Source organism: Phocoena sinus, chromosome 3 (assembly GCF_008692025.1).
Source record: "Phocoena sinus isolate mPhoSin1 chromosome 3, mPhoSin1.pri, whole genome shotgun sequence".
Classification (NCBI taxonomy): Eukaryota; Metazoa; Chordata; class Mammalia; order Artiodactyla; family Phocoenidae; genus Phocoena; species Phocoena sinus.
Window position 1 is genome coordinate 124,178,293 of NC_045765.1, and position 25,959 is coordinate 124,204,251.

Sequence of the window (25,959 nt, forward strand, 5' to 3'; positions counted from 1 at the left end):
AACTTAACTGTATGCTAAGAAAATACAAAAAAAATAAAACTAAATGTACAAAGGTCTTGGCTTCTAGAAAAAACAGTGATTAAAAACGCAAAATTGGGGCTTCCCTGGTGGCGCAGTGGTTGAGAGTCCGCCTGCCGAGGCAGGGGACACAGATTCGTGCCCCAGTCCGGGAAGATCCCACATGCCGCGGAGCGGCTGGGCCCGTGAGCCATGGCCACTGAGCCTGTGGATCCGGAGCCTGTGCTCTGCAACAGGAGAGGCCACAACAGTGAGAGGCCCGCATACCACAAAAAAAACAAAAACAAAAACAAAAACGCAAAATTGATATTTAAATTACACCATAACTAAGATTTCCATCTCAAAACTTTAATGGTGTTTGTATAGATTCACTTGGAATAATAAAGATTATAAATTCTCAGAATCACACAACTTTAGAATTGAAAGAAAATTTTAAAGAATCATAAAGTTTAAATGTCTTACTCAAAATTCCAAAGCTGCTCAGTACAAAGAAACATTCTTCACTGGAAACCAGGTCTTCTCATACTTGTTAACCCATATTTCTAAACACAAGTGAAATACACTTGCTTTCAAAAAATCTTTTCTTCTTTTTTGAGTTTCAGATTACTTCATTTACCATAGCATAAACCTTTGTGGGTTACACATCATGTCTACAAGGTATTATTTGGTTAATACATTTACAAGTACATTAGAATTACTATCTGTACCTTAAATCCCTTGCTTTTGTAGACTTTAGATTTTAACTGTACTTAATGCCAACTTTTTTATATTCAGGTTTGTATGAAAAGCTTATGATTTTCTAGAAAATGAATCCTCTTTGTGTCAAATCAAGCTCAATTTTGTAACTGCAAAGCAATTTTCTCTCCACTGCTGATTTTGTAGTTTGTCACCCCGAAAAAGACTTATTTTAACGTGGAGGGAAAACAAGATATAGAAATTGTTGGGGCACGCAGAGCAGTAAGGAAGGGTTTTAAGTGCACACTGCACTACTTTGCCATACCAACTAGCTCAACTATGACCTTACACTTAATTTTAGGTGGGAAACTAATTTAGTACATGAAGACCATCTTAACAATAAAGTAAACACATTATTAAAAGGAAGATTTCCCCACACTTCAGATTACCGAAATAATAGGAGTTGCTTTATTAACTAGCAAACTTGCTCTTTATAATAGTATATTCCCACACACGCTACCTTCAATTAAAGTACACATCTTGTTCCCCAACCCCATGAGACAAGACTCCCCTCCTAGTCCCTACTGTGCTCCATGTTTCCAGGTTCCGATACTCCATTCCAGAATGAAAGGTGCTAAGCTGAATTATTTCTTCCCGGTATCTTGAGTTTTGTATATGCTCCTCAAACTCCTGCTTTTTGAAGTTTTGTACTATACCACTTTGAAATCTAGAAGGTATCTAAGAACAAATCTCTTCTTTTACCATTTATTCATTTAACAGTTACTGAGCACCATCCACTGATGTGCATTCTCCTGGGCTGGATAGTAGGACTGTAACAATAAGAGCTACAGTCCGCCCTCATAAAATTCAGTGTGGTGGATCTCAAAAAGGTAAGTCAACAATTATAATGTAATTACAATGCAATGTACAGTGTAATAAATACTCTGCTGGAAGTAAGTACAAGATGCTAAGGAGACCTATATTTCATTTTATATGGAGAAGAAATAGCCTCACACTACAAGAAAACCAAGCAAGAAAGTTGAAGTGGACAGGAAGCTAACGCAAACAAGCTATACAGACTAAGGCTAGTTTAGAAACAATTTGTAGAGCCTGACTAGGCTAAATATAAATTATATCTGAAAACCAAGGAGGCAACACATTAAGAGAGTACAACTTCAGAAAGTCAAACTAAGAAGTAAGACTTCTATAGAAGGGGACCCTTCACTACAGAGTAACTGTAACCCAGAATCTTCTACACATTTGATTTTGGAAAACGTCTATATAAAAGATATTAAAGGGGCCTAAGATGGGGATAAAGGTGAGAAAAATCAACAAGAAATTCATAGAGAGACTTGAGAAGATAAAATGTCCGTTTCTGTAGTCCTTGTTAGATATTAAGCAAAACTGACAAGGATTTTAAAAGCAACCTTTAACAAAAAGAATTTCTTACACTCAATATCCTCAGATAAATAGAAAATTGGCTATTTAAACCTACTGGGTTAAAAATAAAGAGAACATAATGTGGTTCTGGTTTAAACTTTGGTGTATTAAGAATCACCTGGGGAGGGCTTCCCTGGTGGCGCAGTGGTTCAGAGTCCACCTGCCGATGCAGGGGACATGGGTTCGTGCCCCTGTCCGGGAAGATGCCACATGCCGCAGAGCGGCTGGGCCCATGAGCCATGGCCGCTGAGCCTGCGCACCCAGAGCCTGTGCTCTGCAACGGGAGAGGCCACAACAATGAGAGGCCCGCGTACCACAAAAAAAAAAAAAGAATCAACTGGGGAACCTATCAAAAATGCAAATTCCCAAGCCATATCCTCAAAGTGAGGATTCCAAAGGTAAGCAAGAACACTTAAAAACACTTGGAGACTCCCACTGTTATCTGGTACAGTTCAAAATGTTAGGTTGAATAATATGAAAATCACTGTTCTGGTAGTTCAAAACAGTGAAATACAAACAAAAGCACCAAAGCAACTGAATAGAGAAGGTAAAGTTTTTTCAACAAATGGTGCTAAAACACCTATAGACACCCTCAGTCATGTCAGACTCCTTCCTACATCCACCGATTACCCAGGCGTGTCAATTGTAACTTCCTAAATTTCAACTCCACATGCTTCTAAATGTTCTCTTTACGGCTGCTTCATTTAAGAGCTTTATCATCGAATCTGAACAACTTCAGATAGCCTCAAACCAGTCTCTTTGCCTTCAGACTGTTCTCCACCAATTTTTCCCCCTCATTGGCAACTAAGTGACCTTACCAGTCATATCACTAACCAGCTTAAAACCTTTTGGGTGTTATCTATTAGTATGAACCTTTTGAGGTCAATTAGAAAGAATTAATAATCCTTCAATAAGATATTTAGAGGTAAAATTACACACCTTTTAATACAAGTAGCACAGTTTTCATTATCAAATTCTTTGCTAAATTACTTACATCATAAAACAGTTTTCTATCAGCAGCCAGTCGTTTAGACGCCAGGGTCTTGGTAACATGATAAAAGGTAAGCAACGCTCTGTGCTGTCGAAGATCATCTTGTACTTTGACAGATTCTATAAGAGTGGGAATCAGTTCAGGCCACTGTCTAGGACAGTCCAATCGAGCAACTTTTGCAATCAGCACAGCAATCTGAGTTGCAATCTAAAGGAAAAAAAATTAATCTTCAGAAATAAACATACGAAATTAAAGCAATAGATAAGGAATGCATTCATAGTTGAAAATTACCTTTTTGGTTAATTATACATTTAACAAAAATGAGTAAGATTTCACTGAACAACTGCTTAAGATAGTAGTTCTCAAAGTGTGATCTATGGATCCCTAGGGGGCCTAGGATCCTTTCTGTGAGGTCCTCCCTTTCCCAATAACGTACCGGTGTGAAGCTAGATTTTCATCACATAGCTTCTGCCAAAATAATATCACAACATTGTAAATAGCAGATATATTTGAAAATCTACATATCTTCTTTTAAATAGCCAGACACTAAAGAGATAGGCAAAAATGCCAAACAATGTTACTCTTCTCATTAAATATTTATTGTTTGGGGAAATAGCTATTGTTCACTTTTTTAAATTCTACTTATGTTAAAGAATAATAGTTTTTTAGATTTCTCAATTTTAATTTCTAACACAATAAATATCAACATATATAACCATTTCGTGTTTTATTTTAGCAGTATAAGGAAGTTCTAAGAATGCAAACTTTGAGAACCAATGACCTCAGAGTAGAAATGAACATCAATATTAGGTATTTACATAATATTTGTTCAGATCAGTTTCACAAATTCTGGTTGACAGAACACCTAAGCAATGGTTTACCCCTCAATCACCCAAGACCCTGACCCCTCAACCACCTCCTGCCCCACGGAAAGTAACTCTGTTCCTCTCCATCTTCCCTCATCTCCCTCAGTTGAAGAAATGCACAGCAAAAAACTCAGATCATTTAAATAGGTTTAGATAAAACTGCATTGGATACACCACCTAATACAGTGTGCTTTGATATTCAAATTAAAGAATCAAATGTAAGAAATAGTAGTAACTTGGAAAAATAATTTTTGTATCATAAGCAAACTTATTTTATTCTTAAAAGAAAAATCTCACTATAAGGGAAAGAAAAATTCAATTCCCACAGAGTAGTGAGAACTTCAAATGTGATGAAGGAAACAGACAAAAACCAGAAGCCATCCTGTAGTTTAGGGGGAGGGGGATGGGAGTGCTAAATTAACTTCTATAATTAATATATAGAGATGTGCTTTCAATATTGGCTCAAAAACTGAAGAAGTTAAAAAATATACAAGTATATCTATCTTCAAATGACTTCTGAGTTTTAAATCATCAACAGCCAAATCTAATCAAAATTCTTAACAGGTAGACTTGGATCTAAAAATTAAAAAACCATCAGAGAAATGTGTATAAACATCACAAATGAACATTATAAGATTTTATTTTTAACGCCAAGAAACAAAGTTAGTTTGGAAAAGAAGCAAAAACTAAGGGAAAAGAAAGAATAGTTGGCACTCATTTTCTCACTGACCTGGTTTATTGGTTCATTGAAGTTGGTGATTAGCCCTGCACGCAATGTAGATTTCTCCTCCTCTGAGAGAGCACTGTAAAAAGATATATTTGTTATGCAAGAGAATGCTGCCTAATAATGAATGCAGGTAAGCATGACTGAGAATTTTAGCAATAAAAAGTCTTTCAAACAATGTGTCCTTGATTGTTTTGGTAATTAAACAGAATTATTTCCATTACTTGTATATTGACACATCAGGTAATACAAAAGCACAAAATTCCTTCACAACTGAATAAATAGGAAGCACAAAATAGTAAGCAATAGGAAATAAGATAAATCCAGAGTAAAGAACGTGATATTTTGATGTTTCCTTCTATTGATATAAAAACAATTGCTTACCAAAAAATTAATGACTGTCTTTAAAAAATCTATGAGTAAATATTAGTCTTACACTGACTTCTTTTACAAAATTCTATGTGGAAAGGGATCAGGAATCAGAGAATATTGGGGATGGAAGAATTACTAGAAATCAACTAGTTTAAAATCTCTCATTTTACATGTCTGAAAAGAATAAACACGATACTAATAAGTCTGACAGCAAATGAGGAAGGAAACTAGATAGCAAAAGGAAAGAGACGGAGACTATCCATCTGTATAAGATTGTATACATTTTGAATTTTGAACTATATGAATGGTTTTATTTATTTTAAAATTAAATTTTAAAGACTTGATTTTAAGGTTTTCCATTCTGGCTATGACAGAGTAGCTGGCACTGGATGAATCATCCCCCAAAAAATCTGCTATAGGGCTTCCCTGGTGGCGCAGTGGTTGAGAGTCCGCCTGCCGATGCAGGGGACACAGGTTCATGCCCCAGTCTGGGAAGATCCCACATGCCATGGAGCGGCTGGGCCCGTGCACATCCCGGAGCCTGTGCTCCTCAACGGGAGAGGCCACAACAGTGAGAGGCCTGCATACCGCAAAAAAAAAAAAAAAAAAGTTGCATACAATTTTTTAAAAAAATGTTTTAAAGCGTCTGTTGAGTTGAATTGTGTACCCCTCCCCAAACCCTCCAAAAGCTATGTTCAAGTCCTAACCCCATATACCTGTGAATGTGACCTTATTTGGAATTAAGGGCTTTGCAGATGCAATCAAGTTAAAACGAGGTCATATTGGATTAGTGTGGGCCCTAATCCAATGACTGGTGCCATTTATAGGAAGAGAAGAATTTGGACAGAGACACAGAGAAGATACTTGAAAATAACACTATGTAAAAATGAAGGCAGAGATTGGAGTGATATTTGGATATTAACATACCTCTCTCAGTAACTGATGGAAAAGATAGCTCAAAATCAGTAACACAGAAGACTTCAATAGCATAATTAACAAATTTGAACTGATATATAAAACATTATAATCCACAACAGCAAAACATACTTTCCTTTCAAGTGCATATAAAACATTTACCAAAATACCATATGATGGGATCATAAAACAAGACAACACATTTCAAAGAATGAAATCAGTAACAACAACAAAAAGTCCCACATGTTTGGAAATTAGGTGAAATACTTCTAATTAGCCTATGGGTCTAAAAAGAAATCACAGGGGAATTTTAAAAATATTTTTGAATGAATGGTAATGAAAATACTACATATCAAGGCTTGTGAAACTGAACTAAAGCCATGATTACAAAAAAGCCTTAATGTTTTAAATGCATATAAAGAAAAACTGAATATCAATTATCTAAGCTTCCATTTCAAAAAACTAAAAAAAGAACAGTAAATTAAATTCAAAACAGTAATCAAAAGTACATCAAGCCTTATAAAGTACAATACCTAAAGCAAAGATAGAAAAATAGGCCAACAGGACAAAATAGAGAATCCAAAAACAGATCCATATGTATAAAGTGCCTGATTTATAACAAGGGAACCACTGAAATGCTACTGGGGAAAAATACATGGTGCTGCCCCTACTTCACAACTATAACTTACACAGAAAGTGTAAGTTTACACAGAAATCACACAGACATACACCAAAATGTGAAAAGTAAAAAACAAAGCTTCTAGCAGAAAAAAGAATATTTTCATGGCTTTGTGTTGAGCAAAAATTTTGTAAACAGATCCCAAAAGAATTAATTATAAAAAGAAAGGTAGCTAAATTGAACTTCATTAAAATTACGAACTTCATCAAAAGATACCAGCAAGTAAGTGAAAAGGCAAGTCACAAAATAGAAGATATTTTCAATATATATATATATTCAACAAAGGACTTATATCCAAATATATATATAAAGTCCCATAAATCAATAAGATAATCCAATTTTTTTAGATGTGCAAATGGCAAGCCCTTCATAAAGAGGATTTCCAAATGACTAATAAGTATACGAAAAAGGTACTCATTGTTTATCAGGAAAATGCAAAAATTACCAAGCACACCAGCATGACTAAAATGAAACAGATCAGACCAAGTATGGTGAGAATGTGTAGCAAATGTCAACGCCCATGCTACTAGTGGAAGGACAAACTGGTACAAATAGTTTGGAAAACTAATTGACAGTATCTACTAAAGCTGAACATACACCTAACCATAAATGACAATAAAATGCAAACTTATATGCAACAAGACATGCAAAAGATTTTTCAAAGCCGCCTTATTTTTATTAGTCAAAAACTAGAAACAACCTTCATACCCATCAACAGCAGAATGGACAGATAATGGTGGTATGTTCCTAAAATGGGACGTTATAAAACATAAAAGAGCAAACTACTGTCCCATGCAACTACATGGATAAATCTCACAAATATAAAACTGAATAAAAGTCAGACACAGGGCTTCCCTCGTGGCACAGTGGTTGAGAGTCCGCCTGCCGATGCAGGGGACACGGGTTGATGCCCCGGTCCAGAAAGATCCCACATGCCGCGGAGCGGATGGGCCCGCGAGCCATACCTGCTGAGCCTGCGCGTCCGGAGCCTGTGCTCCACAACGGGAGGGGACGCAGCAGTGAGAGGCCCGTGTACCAGAAAAAAAACAAAAGTCAGACACAAAAGAGAACATACTATAAGGTTTCCATTTATATGAAACTAATCTAAGGTAAAACTAATCTATGGTGAGCAATGTCAGATCTTTGAGGAGGACATATAGGTGACTGTGAAAGGGCAGAAAGGAAGCCTCTGGCGTGCTAGTTCTAGATTAGTTCTGAGTGGTAGTTAACATGGATGTGGTCACATTACAAACATTCAAACTGTACCCTTCGTTTGTGTACTTTTTAAGTATGTTACATACTACACTTCAATAAAATTTTTTTTTAATCTTAACAGTGACTTGCTCAAGATTAGTAAACAAATGAGAAGATTAAGATAAACATGGGGGGGCATGTGGAACAGGTGAAGGGAGTATAAAAGTACAGACTTCCAGTTATAAAGTAAAGAAGTCACGGGAATGTAATGTACAGCATGGCAACTACACTTAGTAATATTGTACTGTGTATTTGAAAGTTGCTAAAAGAGTAAATCTTATAACTCATCACAAGAAAAAAAATTCTCTAACTATGTATGGTGACAGATGTTAACTAGACTTACGGTGGTGATCGTTTCACAATACATACAAATTTTGAATCATTATATTATATATCTGAAACTCATATAATGTTATATGTCAATTAAACTTCAATTTAAAAAATAAACATTTAGGCAAAAGGAGTTAAAGCCCAATACAATTCTATGCTTTCCCATTAAAAATGATCTCACCTACTATATAAAAAAAATTAATAAAAAATTTTAAAAAAAACAATACTAAACTTTCTTTGGGTTATTTGTATGGAAATATGTTAATATAAATGTTTCAGACATTACCTGAAATTCCTAAAAATCTTATATGTTCTGGTATAATGATATACGTCAAAATTCTAATTATTATTTTAAAATGTATATCTCAGAAATAACTAAATTTCCTTGTCAACTGCATTATTATGAACTTTCATCAAATCTTTAACCGTGGTCATTTTTAAGTCTTTTGTCATTTACAGACAGTTCTGGGTGTACTCTGATGCTTTTGCAAAAATGTTCCTATAAAAGGGTTTCATCGGGCTTCCCTGGTGGCGCAGTGATTGAGAGTCCGCCTGCTGATGCAGGGGACATGGGTTCATGCCTCGGTCCGGGAAGATCCCACATGCCACGGAACAGCTGGGTCCGTGAGCCATGGCCGCTGAGCCTGTGCGTCCGGAGCCTGTGCTCCGCAACGGGAGAGGGCACAACAGTGAGAGGCCCGCGTACCGCAAAAAAAAAAAAGGGTTTCATCTTCAAGGAATTCATGGAAAAGACTCTGACAAGCACAGGTTTCTGGTAACTGACTATACTGCTGAACTGAATGAATAAGATAAGCATTTTCAGAACTCTAATGGAAAACTGATAATTCATAAAAGTGCTAACAGAAGATCAAGATGAAAAAAACATTAATTACATGGGACTGAGTGAACTGATGAGGATGATTATAATTTTTGTAACTTTCTGTTTGAATTTAAAAAAATATGAGAAAAAAATAAACCAATATTGATACATTAAAAAAAATAGTTCTTGATATGATGCTTCAACTCAATTCTTCAAATAATCTATTTACATTTAAAAAGAATGTTTTCATCTTTTGCTTATTTGAATCAAATATAAGCATTTCTAATTTCATGGAAACAATCACTCTCTTCATAAAATTAGTAATTCATATTTTATCGTCATGTGGATTTAAATTATCTCTTAGAAAATATGATTCAAATACCATTGTTAAATCTTTTGGGTTGCTTGGTTTTATGTCATACATGACACAGAAACATACAAATTTATAACATTTCTTGCAACAATGCCTTGCAGTATTATAAATACGATGTTGGATCCCTATCAGTTATACAATTCTTCTGTAACTTAATAGCAGATATTCTAAATTGCATAGCAGATAATGTCATACAAAATATGAAGAGAACGCACAATTTGAAAAATTAAATTAACTACATTCTTTAGATGTTTTGTTTCTTCATTAACTAAAAATTTTGTATATTTTCTGCCTCCTTATTCTCAGATTGTTTTCCTCACAACTTTCTATAGCTTTTATTATTTTTATTAAGAAACACATGCTCACATTATAATCATTAGAAAAGAAATAGTGCAGATAGAAAGAGAAACCCTAGAATCCTATCATCCTGAGATAACTCCTTTTATCCATTCAATTTCTTTCTCTGCCTTTCTTTTACTCCTTAATTCTCTCCTTCTGAGAAGTGTGTCACACACACTTTTTAATACAAAAATGATCTCTTAAGCTCTGTCATAAATTTATTTCTCATATTTATATGTGAAAATTTAGATGACATAATTATTAGCTCATGCTTTAATGACGTAATTTAACACTTAGTTACCTGATTTTTTAAATTGTTTCTAGATTTGTTTTTCCTGTTATCAACAACAAACATTGCATACACATTATACAGTTGTTTGATTATTTCCGCAGGGTAAATTTTTGATGGGGAATTTTTTTGGTGAGGAATATGTACATTTCCAGTCTTTTTAATGTATATTCCCAATGTGCTCTCCCTAATGGTGGTGGCCATATATAATCCCTCTGGCAAAGGTTCAGTGTGCGCTCTTCAGGACTGCACGTTACATTCCTTTTTTAAAAAAAAAAAAAATTTATTTATTTATTTTTGGCTGCATTGGGTCTTTGTTGCTGCGCGCAGGCTTTCTCTGGTTGGGGCAAGCAGGGGCTACTCTTTGTTGTGGTGCACAGGCTTCTCTTGTTGCAGAGCACGGGCTCTACGCGTGGGGGCTCAGTGGCTGTGGCTCACGGGCTTGGTTGCTCCGCGACATGTGGGATCTTCCTGGACCAGGGCTCAGACCTGTGTCCCCTGCATTGGCAGGCGGATTCTTGACCACTGCCACCAGGGAAGCCCCCTACATTCTTTTTAATATATGCCATTTCAACAGGTGTGATCTTCTCATTGCCTAAATTGGAAAAACTTTGACTACTAATGATTTAAACAATTTAAAATATATTTATTAGCCAAATGAATTCCATCTTTGAGATTTATCTACTTTTTCTAACCTATTGTCCCTTTATTCTATTTATTGGAATATAGGTAGGTCTCCTTTATGGTTTCTTTCTTTGACTTTAAGCTTAGCTTCTGCGACACCAAATTATATACATATTAACCTATATTTTCCTTAGATACCTTTATGTTTTGAGTATTTTACAATTAAACTTTTACTTCACTGTTGTGAAGCAGAGATAAGGCTCTAAATAGCAATACTGAAGAGCGCATCTTTCCATCCTAATTTGAAATATGTTCTTTATTATGTACAAAATACTTACATGTACATGCATCTTCTGGACTTTTTCTTCAGTTTTGTTGATCTGTTTATTTTTGAAAAATGCTACATTGTTACGATTGTTTATTTCTGATATGTTTATAATGTCAAGTAATACAAGTGCTGTGTATTACAAAAAAGTAAATAAAATAAAAATGATCTCTCTAATCTTTTTATAACTATGCTGCACTTTTCAATTTTAATATCTTCCTTCTATCAATCAAATCCCTGAAACAATGTTTTCTCCTATAATGTTTTTTTTGTTTTTTTTTAGATGCTGGGGGTAGGAGTTTATTAATTTATTTTATTTATTTTTGCTGTGTTGGATCTTCATTTCTGTGCGTAGGGCTTTCTCTAGTTGTGGCAAGTGGGGGCCACTCTTCATCGCGGTGCACGGGCCTCTCACTAACACGGCCTCACTTGTTGCGGAGCGCAGGCTCCAGACGCGCAGGCTCAGTAGTTGTGGCTCACGGGCCCAGTTGCTCCGCAGCATGTGGGATCCTCCAAGACCAAGGCTCGAACCCGTGTCCCCTGCATTAGCAGGCAGTTCTCAACCACTGCGCCACCAGGGAAGCCCCTCCTATAATGTTTTGATTCAAGCTTGAAATTCAAGTTTTCTCCTATGTCAAGAAGCCAGGTTCAACAGTTTTCATGTAACTATATGCAACTGTATTAAACTATATAACTATTAAAGAAAACAAGCCATTAACCTGAGAAATCTCATGTTTTTAGCAATTCTACAATAAGAGTTAGCATTCCACCTTCAACTTTATGCACTTGTTATCATTAGATGAATTCAGACTATATCCCAAGCAGAAATTGGATAGTATCTAATTAATTAGGACCCAGTAAGAATTGTATTTTACATAGTAATGATATAAGCTTAAATTAATCATTCTGTGCCAACAGTGGTAAGAACAGAAACTATAAGAAGGAACTTAGATAGGAACACAGTTGTTTTTTTTTTTAAGTGTCTGAAATTTAAATGAGTTTGATAACTAATCTTTGCTCCCTGCTTTACATTCTTAGCATCCTTGTTGCCTAAGTACATTCATCTCCTTTCTAGCTTGTATCTCAATATATCACTAAAAGAGACAGCTTGGGGTTTAACTACTTATTATAAGATATCTCCCTTAACTTTTAAAATTTAAATTCCAGTTTCTAATTCTTTACATGAAAGTACAATCTGAAATAATTTAATTATAAATTTACTCTCCCATCCAAGACAGTCACTTATAACCATATTCTTCATATAACTAGTAAAACAAAATTAATTTTAGGGTACATATAAAATTTAACTGGACATAGCAGTAGAAACATATCTTGTTGCATTGTTTCCTACAACTCAACAACATACAAAATTTCTCATCACTAAACACTCCATTTCTCTCAAAATTATGAATTAATTCTAAAATAAGAAGAGAAGGGTTTGATTTATACTATAGTATCCTAAATGTAGCCTTAAAATACTCTAGTTACTTCCAATATTATTCAAGAGCATATTTTACAAGCACTATGAGGTATTCAACTTTTTTAAAAAAGGGGCTTATAAATATAAAAACTACAGAGTTGGGCTTCCCTGGTGGCGCAGTGGTTGAGAGTTCGCCTGCTGATGCAGGGGACACGGGTTCGTGTCCCAGTCCGGGAAGATCCCACATGCCGCGGAGCGGCTGGGCCCGTGAGCCATGGCCACGGAGCCTGCGCGTCCGGAGCCTGTGCTCCACAACGGGAGAGGCCACAGCAGTGAGAGGCCCACGTACCGCAAAAAAAAAAAAAAAAAAAAAAAACTACAGAGTTGTGGTGCCATCTACTGGAGGACAAAGACTATGTTACTCCTTTGGCAAAGTTCACTATTTTCTATCCAACAAATTCCTGGGTCCAGTCTACACTGTCTTTCCATCAATTATATAACATGTAATTAACTATTAAGAAAAATTTGTTCACTTAACCACGTAAAGAGAAGTTACAACTGAATCTGATGAGATTACAAATATATACTACCCAATTTCCACCACAGAGGCAATTATGCAGAAGACTAGAGAATTAACATCAGTTGGCTCAGAAATGACCTGGGAGTTCCTTCTCAATGACATTTTCCAGAATTCAAGCCTTGTACTTCCTTTAAAAAAAAGGACATTTCTGAACATGATTCATTAATTCAGCATTTGTTTTGTGACCATAAAATCAGAGATCCTCTACGACAGAAGGCCAATGAGAAATCCACAAACTCTATGCCCATGGGGAAAAAAAAACTCACAGAAAAAGGCAGTATTATAGATGTTGATTTGTAATTAACTACGTAGAACACTTTTCTTCTTCAGTAGTTAACACACTTTTTTCTTTTAAATATCAAACACATCACAAATCTGCATATCATCCTAGAGCAGGGAGCGTGTTAATCTCTGTACTGTTCCAATTTTAGTACATGTGCTGCTGAAGTAAGCACAAATGAATTCTTTCACATAAAGAATGAAGATTAACAGATAACAGTCTTATACCTCCTTGAATTTGAAAAGGATGACACTGAGGGGGGGAAGAGGTGGAACTTACTGAGGTGCTACACGTCTCCAGTAGCGATCAATTCCATTTTTAAAATACAGCACAGCAAGCCACCTTACATTTATATCCAGAGTGTGATTTGTGAAAATATTCTGTAAATAAAAAACAAAGCATCAGAATGAACATGTAATAAGTTAAAAGTATAATTAACATAACTCAAAAAAGTATGGATAGATTTTTAATTAAATGCTTCACTTAAATTTTATCACTACCCATATCATATCGTTATTTTCTAAATATCTATAGCTCTACAATTCATGTAAGAAAGCATATCTGCTCGGGAGCATGTTAATTATGTAAGCTGAGTAATGGGTATGTGGAGATTCATTATACTATTCTACATTTAGGTAGGTTTTAAATTTTTCCTAATAAAAAATTAAATTCAGAAACAAATCTAATTACACAGCATAATCTACACGCACACACATGAAACTAAAATAAACACTGCTAAATTAAAAAAGAAAAAGCAGACCCACCACAGCACAGATTCAAAGAGCCAAAGACCCTGGGTTATTAATTCATGCTATGAAATAAACAATTTCAAAGCATCCTGCTTATCAAAGCAATTATGCTTACGAATGAGTTCGACAGCAAAATATTTTCAAGTAATATAAAGGCAGAAGTGATATGAATAATTTCAACTCAAAGTTAACCATTACTCAAAAAATTTATTCACTGTGTTAATCCAAATACAGGCAGTCCCTGCCTTGCACCATAGTGGGACAGTGTAAAAATGACTGTGCAAGCTAAACCATGCAACATGACCTTGAAGTCAAAATTACAACTGTTCTATAACCTTTAATTGATTTTAAAATTTATTAAAATTGTTATCAAAAGCCTATAAGTGACAGTTATAAATGCATATGAAATAAAAAGAATAGTAAACCTAATACACTGTAATTTAAAACATCACAAACAGAATTAAAATGTTTTACTGCTTTCTAAAAAATGTTTCTAGAATAGCGGGTACATAGGACAAACAGGATTGTAGGAATATGTTAACTAACTAAAACTGTACTACACCTCACACCAAAAACAACTCAAATTCCTGGAGTTGACCTCTTAAACACAACCTTGTGTGGGAAAACCTCAAAGCCAAAAACAATGATGTGGAAGTATCTCCTTTACTATAAAAACAACTGATGTTAAGTATTAAAAATAGGTATGTAGGGCTTCCCTGGTGGCGCAGTGGTTGAGAGTCCGCCTGCCGATGCAGGGGACACGGGTTCGTGCCCCGGTCTGGGAGGATCCCACATGCCGCGGAGCGGCTGGGCCCGTGAGCCATGGCCGCTGGGCCTGCGCGTCCGGAGCCTGTCCTCCGCAACGGGAGAGGCCACAGCAGTGAGAGGCCCGCGTAACGCATAAAAAAAAAAAAAAAAAAAAAAAAAAAAAAAAAAAAATAGGTATGTATACTATAAACCTATTTTTAAAAAATCATGTGCAACGAAAAAAAAAGTTACAAAGATAGTTGTGTAATGCCCACTTATTCCTTAAGACCCCTGACAACTGAGTCAGAGTCCCTCTTTTGGGTCTCCTTTGCAAAAGAAAGAACAGATTCTCTCACTACATTAATTGCATAACTAATTAATTAATTGCATTCAACTTCAACACTTTACATGCCTACCTCCCACACTAGATTGAGTTGTGTCTTATGAGTGGAGTCTAGCACACAGCCCAGCAAAGCAGAAACTTCATAAATTTCAACTGAGCAAATGAGTGAATGAATGAAAGTAACGTGGGAATACTGCGGAAGTTGGCGGATCTCAGCCAAACTCAGCTACACTTAGGAACCAAGAAAAGTCAAGCTGCAGGTGTCAATCCAAGTAAATATATATTATATACTGAATAAATATGTTGAATAACAGGATTGGAACACAGACCTGAGATCAGGTATACAAATGTAGGAATCTCCAGACTAAACTGGATGGCTAAGGCTCAAATAGAGCAAATGTGGCAAGACAGTGAGTACAGGGAAAAAAGAAAAAATAAACTCAGCAGTTTTAAAATCTATTATAATCTATTCTATCTAAAAGAAATTTTACTATCCCTCTAAGAAGAAAAGTTTACCTAGTAAAAATAAAAACAAAAAGGTCTAGGCCCTTAATATTAATAATTCATACATTACACAAAAGGTATCAAGCAAGTCTATTGGTTTTTCCAAGGTCAAGCAGTAACCAAAATAAAATGTTTTATATTTTGGCCTGAAAAAACACAAGGCTAAATACAGAGCACATTCATTTAAATAAGCATATAGTCAGAGATTTTCTAAAGATTTATACTATGCCCCAAATTTACAAACATAATGCTGGGATTATCTACAAGAATAAGATACTTTCTTTAGTATCTTTAGAAATTAATGTTTTTTATCTTTGTGTTATTGTGTCAAAGAGCCAACTTTCATGTTATATATTCAGAGTATCAAGTATGACTCCAGATATTTAATTTCCCTTCCAGGCATGACTAGGAACTTCTTAAATGTAACAACTCAAAACTTTTTAGTCATGAAGTCAAAATATGTATGTAATGTCATAATTTTCTATTTTACAAGATATAGTAAACAGTTCTGCTCTGAATTTTTGACCCAGTCACACATACTGAATTGGTTTTTGATCCAATTGGTAACCTCCTTGCCACGGCCAGAAACTAAATCTCACACACTAATCAGAGTTCTGAAATTTTCCGAAGAAGAAAAGAATAAGAAAGGCCTTCAATACAAAAAGACATCTTTTCATTCTGGCATTGAGAAAACGATTTTCATTAATTAACCAAAAGCTTCTAACTCGCAGAAAGACATAGTTAAAGCACATATTGTTAATTATCAAACTATTTCCCATAATACCCAGGAAAAGACCAGATATGTTAAGGAAATAAAATTTTTAGACAGGGGAAAAGAAAATGGCGTTTTAAAGTGAAACACACTGACCAAGGTAGACCTGACGGATGCAGTGGTGGGGAGACCTGAACAACTCTGACAACATAAATTAACTGGGGCAAGGATAAGGATGAAGACAAAACATCAAAGTGTACTACCTAAAGTCTTCAGGTCAGCATTAACGCACTAAAATAGATTATCAGCACAGTGTTGTCTACTGAGCTGATTCTACCAGTACCCTGCTGGGTTATTTATTCAATCATCAATAAACATTTTTTAAACATTCTCAAAGAGCCATGCTCTGAATTTATATGTGGCAGGAGCAATGGCAGGCAACACTAAAGTAAACCACCAATACAAGTAAGTTTTTAGAACAATTAAAAATAATAGTATCGGGCTTCCCTGGTGGCGCAGTGGTTGAGAGTCCGCCTGCTGATGCAGGGGACACGGGTTCGTGCCCCGGTCCGGGAAGATCCCACATGCCACAGAGCAGCTGGGCCTGTGGGCCATGGCCGCTGAGCCTGCGCGTCCGGAGCCTGTGCTCCGCAACGGGAGAGGCCACAGCAGCGAGAGGCCCACGTACCGCAAAAAAAAAATAATAATAGTAGTATCTCATTTTATTAAAATTTATAGTAAACTCTTTTAGAACAACTTACCAGCAACACTGAATAGAAACCTGGCTGCGTCTCCCACTGTTTCAACTGCTCCTCAGCTGGTTTTAACACAGCAGTATCCTGACTGGTGGCCTGTGTTAAGACCTGAAGAACGACAGTACTGGCACTATTGAGATCCATGGAAACCTGGCAATGATAAGTTAACATACTTGAATGTATATTATACTTAAAAAATTAACACTAATAAAAGGGAGAAAAGGGGCTTCAATGTTCTGAATTACCCCTGTACTTCGTATCTATTCTTTCATGTATCTGCTGGATTTCTATCTTTTATGTACCACCCATACGCTAACTTAAAACTCCCATAATTCAAATCGCCTTTGCTTAAATCAATTTATTTCTAAAGGAAACTGCCTTTTATTGTCCCATATATAGAAGTAGTAAATTGGGGGGGAAAAAATGACAAACAAAAACCAAAGTTTCTAAATTCTGGTTAAATACCACTGCCTGCCCAAGACTCTAATCATAATGCCTTCTTAGTTTGTTTTTTTTTTAAAGATAAGCATTATAGGGCTTCCCTGGTGGCGCAGTGGTTGAGAGTCCGCCTGCCGATGCAGGGGACACGGGTTCGTGCCCCGGTTTGGGAGGATCCCACATGCCTAGGAGCGGCTGGGACCGTGAGCCATGGCCACTGAGCCTGCGCGTCCAGAGTCTGTGCTCCGCAATGGGAGAGGCCACAGCGGTGAGAGGCCCACGTACCACCAAAAAAAAAGATAAGCATTATAAAAGCTATAAAAGTATTAACCACTTTATTCCTAACAAGACCAGGAGGAAGAGAACTGAAAAAGGAATGCTTTGACAGAGTGCTAAGTACCTCACATTATCATCTTAGGTGCCACCAATAAAACATGTCTGAAAATTCTTTTTTTTAATATAAAAGACAAATGCATACCCAAGAAATATTGTGGAGGGGAAATAAAGAACTGAACCAACAAACAAAATAAAACCCTAAGTTAGAAAGGATCTTAAGGGTTGGATGATCTAATCCTATACCAAGAATCTGAAGCCATTCTAAAAATACATAAGCAATTTATTGAATTCTCCAGGATTCTGTTTCTAATCATCCCCAAAATTGTGTACAATTGTTTACTCAGAAAAGTATGTATAGTTCACAATACACATATACAAAGTATGCAAGATTAAAACTGAGAACTAAGAGTTGATAAAAAACAGTTCCCAGTACAGAGGTGACTGGGAATTAGCTTTATGACAGTAGTTACCTAAAACTGAAGAATGTTCCAGACAGTAAAAGTCTAAAAGTCATTAACCCATAAGGAATATAGCCAAAGCAAATTACCTCCTTTGTTAAGAGTTGTAATTAAATTGCAATGACTCATGAAAAGGGAAGATTCCAAAAGTTGATTCAACAAGAAATTTTACCCAAATATTACAACTTTTAAGGAAATTAATCATTTTGAAGTCTATGTGAGTAAAGCAGCGCTAGGGCATAATAACTGGTATCAGACAAAATATTAACAATTAGCAATGGAGCTGAACTACTTTTAAATTAGTAGTCTGTTGTCTGTATTTTAGAACTGACTAGGGTGGTACCCTGTAAATATATAATGTCTCCCTCACTAATTAGGAGTTTTGGGGGTGTTTTGTTTTGTTTACTTTCTTGGTAATTTTTTTTTTATTGAAGTATAGTTAATTTACAATGTTGTGTTAGTTTTAAGTACCCAGCAAAGTGATTCAGTTATTAGATAGATAGATACATAGATACTTTTTCAGATTCTTTTCCATTATAGGAGTTTCTTGAACAATGTAAGTTTCCATGTTTCATTACCACTTGGTAATAAGTGAATGGATTTTTACTCAATTTAGACGGTTTGTTGGTAATGTGTGATTTCAAAAACAGGCTATATAAGAGAGATTCACTTCATGGAGGCCCTAAGAAGATACTTTAAAGAGATAGGCAGTATGTCTTCCTGCCTAGTTGAAATATAATGCAAGCCACAAAAGCAAGCCACGTATGTACTTTTCACCTTTTAAGTAGCCACATTAAGAAATAGAAACATGTGGAATTAGATTTATTATATTACATTTAACTCAATATTTCCAAAATGTTATCCTTTCAACATGCAATCAATATTTTTGAAAGTAACAATGAGATATTTTACATTTCTTATACTAAATCTTCAAACTCCTGTGTATATTTTATACTTAAGGCACATCTTATTTCAAACTAACCACATTTCAAGTACTCAATAGCCACATGTGGCTAGTGGCTACCATATTAGCACAATCTCACTGAAAGTGTGGCCCAAGGACTGGCAACACCAGCATCACCTCACAGAAATGCAAATTCTCAACCCTCTCTCCAAACCTAGCAAATGAAAATAGGGGCTGAAGGCAAGAGGCAGTGGCACAAAAAGCTGTGCTTTAGTAAGTTCTCTAGGTAAATCTTAATAATTGTCAGAGTTTGAGAAGCACAACTTTAGAACATCTAAAACTAAGGTACATCTGAAAGTCCAGCTCTACTGCTAATGCAGTGGATGACAAGATGTACAGTAGTTTCAATTATACATTCTTACTAAAAAAGGTAGACCCAAGACTTCCCTGGTAGCACAGTGGTTAAGAATCCGCCTTCCAATGCAGGGGACATGGGTTTGATCCCTGGTCCGGGAAGATCCCACATGCCTCGCAGCAACTAATCCCATGCACCACAACTACTGAGCCCGCGAGCCACACCTACTGAAGCCTGCACACCTAGAGCCCGTGCTCCTCAACAAGAGGGCCACTGCAATGAGAAGCCCACGCACCGCAATGAAGAGTAGCCCCCTGTCGCCACAGCTAGAGAAAGCCCAAGCACAGCAACGAAGACCCAATGCAGCCAAAAATAAATATTAATTAATTAATTTAAAAAAAAGAAAAAGCTAGGGCTTCCCTGGTGGTGCAGCGGTTAAGAATCCGCCTGCCAATGCAGGGGACATGGGTTCAAGCCCTGGTCTGGGAAGATCCACGTGCTGCGGAGCAATTAAGCCTGTGCGCCACAACTACTGAGACTGCGCTCTAGAGCCCATGAGCCACAACTACTGAGCCCGTGTGCCACAACTACGGAAGCCTGTGCGCCTAGAGCCTGGGCTCCGCAACGAGAAGCCACCGCAATGAGAAGCCCACGCACCACAACGAAGAGTGGCCCCCGCTCACCGCAACTAGAGAAAGCCTGTGCACAGCAACAAAGAACCAACATGGCCAAAAATAAACAAATTAAATAAATTTATTTAAAAAAAAAAATATATATATATATATATATATTTAAAAAAAGGTTGACCCAGCACTAAATTGCAGTTCTCACAAGGGAACTGAGGTATACAGAGCAGGAATTCACTGATTCTCTCCCAAGCAATGTAAGAGCAACCAGCTTTAAAAAAAAATAATAAAATAAATAAAAACAAAAGCCAATATCTGAGCATATATTACATGCCAAGCATTGTACTAAGTGCTTTATTCATTCCTAATAATTATTCTATGTAGTAGATACTCTTATCCCCATTTTTTAGGGAGAAACCTAAAGGATCAGAGACCTTACCTTGCCAAGGTCACAATCTACTAAGTAGCAGTCTCTGGACTTGAACACCAAAGCCACTATTCTTTATTTTATTTTTTTTAAATGCTGGCCTTAGACAAGAGGCCAGGATGGGGACTCAATTGTTTGTTTGTTTATTTGGTTGCACCAGGTCTTAGTTGCAGCACGTGGGATCTTCACTGCGGCATGCGGGATCTCTTAGTTGCAGCGTGCAGGCTCTTAGTTGTGGCATGTGGGATCTAGTTCCCTGACCAGGGATCAAACCCAGGCCCCCTGCACTGGGAGCGTAGTCTTAACTGCTGGACCACCAGGGAAATCCCCAAAGCCACTACTCTTAATCAATATCTAATACTGCCTTCCTTGAGTGACAGAACAGACATTTAAGGCATCTCTGTAGTCCCAGGGCCCAACAAGATACATGACATATGCTTAATAAATATTTGTTGAATTAACAAAAGTGATCAATTTCGAGCAATAAAGGACTTCACACTGAACCACACAGGAGCTAATTAACTGATTTATTCAATAAAACTGCTGAAAGCCTGCTGCATACCAGGCACTGTTCTAGGTGCTGAGAACATAGCAGTGAACAAAATGGTGTTCTGACTTCATGCAGTTTACATTCTAGTGAAAGAAAACAGATCTGTTTTTTAAAAAAAGAAAGAGGTAGTGATATGAAGAAAATGATGTTAAAAATTGACTTTAACTGAATGTGTTACTTCAGATTGGGTGTTCAGAGAAGGTTTCTCTAGTACATTTACAAGAGACATGAGTGACAAGAGAGACCGACAAGCAAAGATCTGAAAGCAGAGTTCTGGATTGGGAAAACAACTGAAAACAAGGCCTTAATATTATAAACAAACTTAAGAAAGCCAGTATAATTGGCACTTAATAAGAAAAGTGGAAAATAGTACAAGATGAGATTGGAGATGTAGGCAGGAACAGATCATGTGACGGATGACCTACAAGGGGAAAATAAATTGTCTGGACTTTGATACACACACAAAAAAAGCCACTGGAAGATAGGAAGAATATACGAATATAATAATAGAGAAAGGCTATATCAGAACTCATCCCTACCCCAAACTCAACCTGCAAAAAGAAAGAAAAAAGCCATGTCTCTGTTTGGGGCTACTACTTGAAAAATAAAATCACTGACTACTGCCAACCCCCAGAGCAATTTTTACCTAGAACAAAGATTGTGCAGAGCACTCACATACACACACACCTTCACACTTCTCTGGACCTTCGCAACAAAGCAATCCTTAAGTCTATGTACTCTTATCTCTGGGACTTCCCTGATGGTCCATGGGGTAAGACTCTGTGCTCCCAATGCAGGGGGCCCAAGTTCGATCCCTGGTCGGGGAACTAGATCCCACATGCATGCCGCAACTAAGAAGCCTACATGCTGCAACTAAACACGCCACAAGGAAGATCCTGCATGCCACAACTAAGACCCAGCGCAGCCTAAATAAATATTTTAAAATTTTTTTTTAAATTTTAAGTCTATGTACTCTTAACTTTATGCCCCACTTACTCTCACCATTCACCTGTTCTAATGGAAATGCTAGAGTTCCCCATCCCTACCTCCCTCCAGCACCCTGCTCCATCCAGGTCTTCCCCAGCAGTATATGCCCTGTCCTCTCCTCCTCTTGCTTTGATCCTTGCTCCCAAAAAGCTCATCCAGTCTGGGAAGGAAAGCTCAGCTTATATATTTTTGGAGAACCAATTCTATGCCAAGCACTGCAGTAATTGTTAAGATAAGAATTAGAAAGGGTCATTTTCTCTCCCCAAAATATGGGGAATAATGAGGTGGGAGGCAGAGAATTATTCTTATTAAAACAAACTACAGGACTTCCCTGGCGGTCCAGTGGTTAAGACCCCAAGCTCCCAATGCAGGGGGCACGGGTTCGATGCCTGGTCGGGGAACTAAGATCCTGCATGCCACACGGCATGGCCAAATAAATAAATAAATAAATACTGATGCTGCTAAGTATTAAAATAAAAAAACTATGAAAAATAAGTTTCTAGAATACCAGTTGGAATCAGAGTATATTTCCCCCACAGAAACAATATTATGAGTGATTTATCTATTGGGTAAAAAGGCTTTTCAGTCTGAGAAACAAATCATCATTCATAACTTATACTGGAAATATTTCCAAGTACTAATCAACTTCCTGAAGGGAAGCTTCAGGCAGCAATCAGTTCCTAAATTGCAGATTAAGTGCATCATCAAAAATAACAATCCAGACCCATAATGGATTATTAAACATACCACATTACTAAAGCCTATTAAATTTTTTAAAGATCCCATAACAAACCTATAAAAAGCAAATCTGGCATGTGTACTAATATCACTGTTTTATAGAGGAAGAACTTACAGCTATCAAGAGAACTGTCCAGGATCATTGTAGAAAACTAGTACATGGCAGAGTGAGCCCTAATAACAAGGTGTTTAGAATCCCAGCTCTTCCTACTAAAACATAAAATGGTCTCACCACACCACCCTACTCCCTAATAATTAGAAACACACCAGGCTCTCCCATAATAGGTTCCTAGAGAAAAAGATTCCTAAATCCATCAGAAATCTGAAAGGACTACATTTTCTAAGTATTAAATATTCATACAGTACTCAATTGTGGAGTTTTCTTGAGAGGACAACAATGGCAACAAAGAACAGGGGGAGAAATGTACTGAGTCATTCAAATATAACAGTGTGGAAATAAACTTCATTTGGGATAAAAGATAGATGACTACTGACTAGCAGTAGTCAGTTTGGAGGGTAATACACCTGGAAACTAACCTTCAATATCTTTCTCTTGGAATTAGCATGCAGAAATATAACAGGGCTACTACTGTTATTTGCACATAGTAGTGAAACAGACACACAACTAGTCTCCAAAAAAGCCAGAGACCTGAGACTGACAGAGAAAGAGAGGGAAGAAGAAAAGAAGGGGGTAAGGAATGAGAAAAGAAGGGACAGGGTAGAAGGTAAGAGGAGAGGGAAAGACAGACACAGACTAACTGGTGGGAACGGGCAGAGGTATTTCTCAAAGAACTTGACAGGATCTTCATGGCGATCGATCATCATGTAGGCCTGAAGGCCATGGAAGTTAGTCTCTCACAGTGGAAGTGCTGTTACATCTCCTCTGTTGAGGTCTATGTGTAGTGAGAGAAATCCCATACCTATGTTAAAACAATGTATCCTTTCCCTTTCTGTGCTCCTATAAATTATCAAGAGACAACCAAGCAAACAGCAAGATTAAATTTGCCTAGGTCTTCTAATTAATAGTGTATACACTGAGGTTGCTTTGATTTTCATTAATACGTATAGTTTCAAAATCATAAGCAAGAGGAAACACTGCTTGTGAGCATTTTATTAGCTCTCAACTACACTACAGAAAAGCATTATTCAAAATCTAAATGCATACTCTTTTTTTCCTCTAAGAACAATAATACGAAAGGAGAAGGTGAAAATTAAAAGGGCAGGCATTTCACCCTTCTCACTATTTCACAAGTCAGTCAGTTCAATTTATTCATTACTGAACTTTATTGTAGGCTTTGATTCTATTAAAGTCTAAATAATCTAGCAATATGTGACCAAGAGCCTAAAAATACTCATACCTTGTAACTGGACTTTCTAGGCTTGATTCTATAAGATACTTTGCCAACTGTGGAAAAATCCGAAGTCCAAAGATAATACAGATGCACCTGTAGTTGGAAATTTACCAATTTTCATTAAAAGAAACAAATAGGGAAAACTCAGTACCACTGCCTGCCACCAACAAACAGACTTCTCAGGCCTGCATCGACTTTAACTTCAGTCATGACAATTTTCTTTACTACATTATCTGTGTTTGTCCTTAGTTTTAGGACATTCCACACAAACAATAACCACAACCCACTTTTAAAAGTTAAAGCAGTAAGTAAACTGACTGAAGAAAAGAAGGTGTAAGATTACAAGAAAAATTGAAGGAAAAAGAATTTCAAAATCAAAAAAGATTCCCTCAGTGAAATAATTTATTCAGGCATAGATCAATATAGATGCTAAAACCATTAAGTGAAAGAAGAGCTGTTGGGGAATAGAATATTCCCAGTGTATCGCCCCACAGATTACTTGCTAAATACAATGAAGAAATAAACAAACCTTTAAAATGAAGGGATCTGTCAGTCTCCGGCTCAACCAAGAAAGCAACTTTAGTATCAACAACAGCTGCACAACTTGAGGTAAAGTGCCTCCTGATGTGATGATGCAAAAAGAAGTATACAACCTCATCTCTGAACTACCAAAACTGATCAGCCACAATCTAATCAAGACTCTAGATCCAATTTCCAGTTTAAAAGAAAGAAGAGAGAATACTTCTGGGATGGTGGCATGAAGAGCTCCACAGATCCTCTCCTCAGTTAAACAACTGTAACTGATAAAAGTTATAAAAAGCAACCACTTACAGTCTCTGGAAAGCATATTTAAGGACATACAGCAAATGGAGAAACATTTATGCAAGAAATACTACTAAATCTTGGTAAAAATAGCAACAATCTGTGGCATTTGAGCCACAAACTCACTCCTGCCCCAGTGTGACAGAAGCTATACTCCAGGCAGAATGAGCCAAGAACATGGGGCCCTCTCACTCCGGCTCTTAATCTAGGGCTACAGTCTCTCCCCAAGAAAAGCAGACAGCTAGCATTTCTTTTCTTTCTTTTTTTTTTTTTTTTTTTTTTTTTTTTTTACGGTACGTGGGCCTCTCACTGTTGTGGCCTCTTCCCGTTTCGGAGCACAGGCTCCGGACGCACAGGCTCAGCGGCCATGGCTCACGGGCCCAGCCACTCCGCAGCATGTGGGATCTTCCCAGACCGGGGCATGAACCTGCATCCCCTGCATCGGCAGGCGGACTCTCAACCACTGCGCCACCAGGGAAGCCCGACAGCTAGCATTTCTCATCTAACTGAGCTACATACTGAAGCTCTATTCCAGACAAGCACAGCCAAAAGGTCTGGGGTACTCTTCTTCCACCCAGGCATCAGTCATGGGGCAGAAGCTCTATCCCAGGCATATCAGGCCAAAAACAGTGGGCCTCAGTCATGTCCAACCCAGCTTGCTCAGCCAGGAACAATAACAGTTGGAGATTTCAATACTCCACTTTCAAAAATGGAGAGAACATCTAGAAAGATCAATGAGGAAATATGTCTTGGGAATTCACTGGCAGTACAGTGGTTAGGACTCCACACTTTCACTGCTGAGGGCCCCGGTTCAATCCCTGGTCAGAGAACTAAGATCCCAC

General features: G+C 37.1%; 1 protein-coding gene and 1 non-coding gene across 12 annotated transcripts in view; both read right to left on the reverse strand.

Annotated features, from left to right (window-relative positions):
- IPO11 (importin 11) overlaps positions 1-25,959 on the reverse strand; it is a 256,286-nt gene that overhangs the window by 198,716 nt on the left and 31,611 nt on the right. For 9 of the 11 annotated variants that reach the window (XR_004349281.1, XM_032627475.1, XM_032627469.1 and 6 more), the window contains 4 exons: positions 17,131-17,274; positions 13,594-13,694; positions 4,721-4,793; positions 3,128-3,331 (listed from right to left, as the gene is read on the reverse strand). Coding sequence is in view for 8 of the 11 variants with exons in the window: in XM_032627475.1 (XP_032483366.1) it covers positions 3,128-3,331; positions 4,721-4,793; positions 13,594-13,694; positions 17,131-17,268 (516 nt within the window). In the remaining 3 variants the exon portion in view is untranslated. Of the gene's footprint in view, positions 1-3,127; positions 3,332-4,720; positions 4,794-13,593; positions 13,695-17,130; positions 17,275-25,959 lie in introns of those variants that run through there. The other 2 variants (XM_032627478.1, XM_032627479.1) reach the window with 2 other exon arrangements.
- LOC116752392 lies at positions 13,386-13,489 on the reverse strand. The gene has a single exon (XR_004349472.1). It is a non-coding gene; the product is annotated as a U6 spliceosomal RNA (small nuclear RNA).